General features: G+C 53.0%; 2 protein-coding genes across 2 annotated transcripts; both read left to right on the top strand.

Annotated features, from left to right (window-relative positions):
* Positions 1-171: 171 nt before the first annotated feature.
* Positions 172-1,695, top strand: PHACADRAFT_33803 (uncharacterized protein; the record flags this gene model as incomplete). The annotated part of the gene is made up of 1 exon (XM_007402759.1): positions 172-1,695. The coding sequence occupies one exon, from the start codon at positions 172-174 to the stop codon at positions 1,693-1,695; it is 1,524 nt and encodes a 507-aa protein (XP_007402821.1).
* A 1,308-nt stretch (positions 1,696-3,003) lies between these two features.
* PHACADRAFT_266244 (uncharacterized protein) lies at positions 3,004-3,384 on the top strand. The gene has a single exon (XM_007402758.1). It carries the CDS (start codon positions 3,064-3,066, stop codon positions 3,271-3,273), a length of 210 nt encoding a protein of 69 aa, XP_007402820.1. The 5' UTR covers positions 3,004-3,063; the 3' UTR covers positions 3,274-3,384.
* Positions 3,385-3,797: the final 413 nt, after the last annotated feature.

The raw sequence follows: 3,797 nt of genomic DNA, 5'->3' as shown, positions 1-3,797 counted from the left end.
AATCAGTACACCAGAGACGAAGACTCACACGATCTCACCCAATGCATAGATACCGCCTATGCCGCTCTGTCACTTTGCTCATCTACACACCCTCGTTATCACACAATACTAGCCCAGCTTGGGGAAGCTTTCAGTCGTCGTTTTAAGCAGACACGAGATCCGGAGGATGAGATGAAATCTATCACATACCTTCAAGATGCTTTTGCCCGCTGTCCACCCAAATCTCCCCTTCGTATACAACTCGTTGAAAAACTGGTATTTTTTTCCACCGAACGAAAGGACCGGACGAAGAAGATAGATGATATAGAGAGGGCTATCCACATTTTTCAGCAGGCCCTTCCCTTCTATCCCCCTGCACAGCCTGAGCGTGGGCCTATCCTGGCTCTTTTGGCAGGGGGATTACGCGAACGCTTCGACACAAGCAGAAATCTGTACGACCTAGACAAGTCCATTGAGTATTCTCATGAAGCTCTGTCCTGCTACAGGCCGGAGTTTGTGGGTCGGTATACCCTGATGGCAAGACTGGCGTCCGCTCTGCGCGACCGCTATGATATAAAGAGGAATACCGTGGATATCCAGAGGAGCATCGACTACGGCTACGAAGCGCTTGCGTCTTGTCCTCAAGACCAGCGCACAGAAATCGCATACGCTCTGGCAACTGCTCTCAGAACCCGGTTCTCTACCCACGGCCAATTAGAAGACCTTGACGATGCAATCATTCGCCTTCGACAAATCCTCCAGACGGCACCCCAAATGTCCAACCCCAACCTTCGTCTCATTTTTATGATTGAGCTCGCGGAATCTCTGGGGCTTCGCTTCGATCGGGCTGGTCAGCCGGACGACCTCCAAGAGAGCATCCAATGTGGTTACAATGCCCTCTTGCTGCATCCGACAGGACAAATCCGCCAATCCGCTTTACTGTTCTTGTCGCGATCCTTGGGAAGACGTTACAGCCATATGGGACAGTTAGGGGACTTGACTAGCTCCATCTCTTTCCTACGCGAGGCGCTGTCTCTGGATCTGACTCCTGAGTCTCCTCGACGACTCGAGTTGTTGACCGGCCTGTCGGGAAGCCTTTGCCGGCTCTTTGAGCGTACCAAGGACCCAGACGCCTTCGAGGAGTGTATATTGTATGGGCAAGAAGCGCTACGTCATTGCACAACTGAACAAGATGCCGATCGCTTGCCATTAATTTTCAGCCTTGGTCGGCTTTACTCGGAACAACATAGCCAAACTGGCAAGCTTGAGGATTTGGAGAAAGCTATCGAATACATCCAGGAAGCTGTATCCAAATATCCACCCCAGTCTTTTAAACACCTGGCTGTAACTACTGACCTGACCCTTGCTCTGATCAAGCGATATCGTGCGCTTCATAAATCGGAGGACATCGACGAGTGCATTGATTTGGGATACAAGACGCTGTCGCTCTGCCCACCGGAATGGCTTGGTCATCCGCAACGTCTAACGTTATTAGCAGCTCTTGCAACCTCTCTATTTTTGAGGTATTCCAGCACCGAAAATATAAGAGATTGTATCAATTCAATTCGGTTTGCCAGAGAGGGGTATGGCGTCTTGCAATATAACTGGGGAATTCTACTTACAAACGTAAACCTAGTGCTCTGCTCGTACCAATCGTCGACTATGAACGACAGCTTGTATGCGCAGCACTTTGGGCAGATGCGGCATACGCATTAAGCCATCCTTCAACAACTGAGGCTTACCGCTTGTGCTTTGAGCTGCAGGAGCGAAATCTCGCGATCGCCCCAACACTGGAAATGCAGCACGAGATGGTTCGAAAATGGGAACTTGTCCCTTTGGATGCCGTGGCATACGCAATCAACCAGGGGGATCTCAAACATGCTGTCGAGATGTTGGAGCAATACAGGGCTTTACTCTGGTCTCAAGTCCGCCGTCTTCGCGTACCCCTTGACAAAGCAGTAGCCGCAGATGAGAGCTTGGGACCTCTTCGAGACACTTTCCTGCAAAAAGGTCGTGCACTGGAGGCACTCAGCACTTCATCGAACCCATTCTTGTCAAGTTCGATCACAGAAGTCGATGATCCTTATGGCACCATGCTAGAAGCGAAACGCCGCCTGTCTACCGAATTGGACAAGGTCGTCGAGCAGATCCGCGCAAAACTTCCAGACTTTCTCAGGCCGTCCTCCTACGATAAACTCATGGCGGTTTCAGCGGAGGGCCCGGTCATCATTGTCAACCACTCCCTGCTCCGTTCAGACGCTCTCATTCTCGGTCCTGGCGACAACCTCAGCTGCGTACAGCTATCCGATGCCTTCTACGAGCGTGCCATCGAGTTGGCAGGGAGGTTACTCGACGCGCGTCAGGTCTTAAAGCACTCTAACCAGAAAGAGTATGACCAAGTCCTGCGCCTCACGCTCAGAGCTCTTGGCGAACTTGTCGTCGAACCTGTTGTGGAGAAGCTGAGGGAGCTAGGAGTCAGGGGAAGGGTCGCGAATCTGGTGGTGCCCGACCTCCGTAGTGTCAGCGCTCCCGCTGCACGCCGCAGGCCCGCTCAAGATGGCAGAGTCAAAATCGTCTAAATCCAAGGTGTACCTCCCGGACCTATACATCTCATCCTACACTCCAACACTCGCTGCGCTTATCGACGCCCGGGCAGCTGGCAATGGTGGTTTGGTACAACGTAAAGGCCTCCTTGGTGTTGCTCTGCTCGATAAATCGCTGGAAGCGGTGACTGATGAAGTGGAGGTCCTTCGCGCATGCTTCACGGAGGACAGGCTGAGGCTCGCGATTGGAGGCGGATGCACCCGCGAGGCGGTAGTTGCTGGTCTTGCAGAGCGGCCATGGGTACATTTTGCCTGCCACGGGACGCTCGAAGCGAGAGAGCCATTCAACTCGGCTCTCATCCTCTCAGGAGGCGAACGGCTCACTCTGCTCGATATCGTCAAAGCCGGCCTGCATAATGCGGAACTAGCCATCTTGTCGGCATGCCACTCCGCTGAACAGACACAAGACAGCGCGACAGACGAAGTTCTTCATCTGGCGGCTGCGATGCAGTTCTCTGGTTTTCGAAGTGTGGTTGGGACGATGTGGCAAATGAGCGATGAAGATGGGCCGACGTTTGCCAGTTTCTTCTACCGTGCGATGTTTGCAGAGCAAGGTGAAGGAAGCTTGGCGCATTCGTCAGAGATCGGCTTTAAGAGGGCTGCGCGAGCGCTGTGTTTTGCTACGAAGGAGCTGCGTCGCAAGAAGGTTAGTCTGGAGCGATGGGTCAATTTCGTACATATTGGGGCATAGGTAAACTGAGATGTTCCTTCGTATCCCTGGTTTTATGCCAAGAACCTATACCAAGCTTAGCCCTTCTCTTCCTGTATTTGTATAGGGCGTGCAAGTATATTGTCTCAGAACATAGTTGCCACGGAGTGAAGTGGCTGTGGATGTGTCGAGTGCCCGCACGTGCTGGTCCTATAGAAGCAGCGCCGGCCATCGGGGCGCATGTCGTATTACGCCTACTAGAAAGCGAACTTGTCCGATACCGCAGCTACCACTACAGATCTCCTACTACTGCTACAATGGCTGCTCAAGCGCTCATCCTTGGCTTCCGACCCCAAGCGAGGACCATCGAACAGCAGTCTCACCGGGACCTAGCACTTCCCGCTCGTCGAAACGTCCCCCTGAATAAGACCGGCCTCTCTAGCACACTACTCTGCTCTGCGATCCATCCAGCTTTCGGTTGTACACACCCCGTAGCCCCGCTATCCGGACTCGAGTGTCGACGCTGTATCCGGTACCGATGGTCTCCGTAACGACCTACACGAGGT

This window comes from Phanerochaete carnosa (assembly GCF_000300595.1).
Source record: "Phanerochaete carnosa HHB-10118-sp unplaced genomic scaffold PHACAscaffold_399, whole genome shotgun sequence".
Classification (NCBI taxonomy): domain Eukaryota; kingdom Fungi; phylum Basidiomycota; class Agaricomycetes; order Polyporales; family Phanerochaetaceae; genus Phanerochaete; species Phanerochaete carnosa.
Note: the sequence above shows the minus strand (reverse complement) of the source record. Positions and strands in the feature narration are given on the sequence as shown.

Bases quoted from the DNA above. Each gene is read 5' to 3' on its own strand.
- PHACADRAFT_266244 (XM_007402758.1), top strand. From the start codon at position 3,064: ATGTGGCAAATGAGCGATGAAGATGGGCCGACGTTTGCCAGTTTCTTC.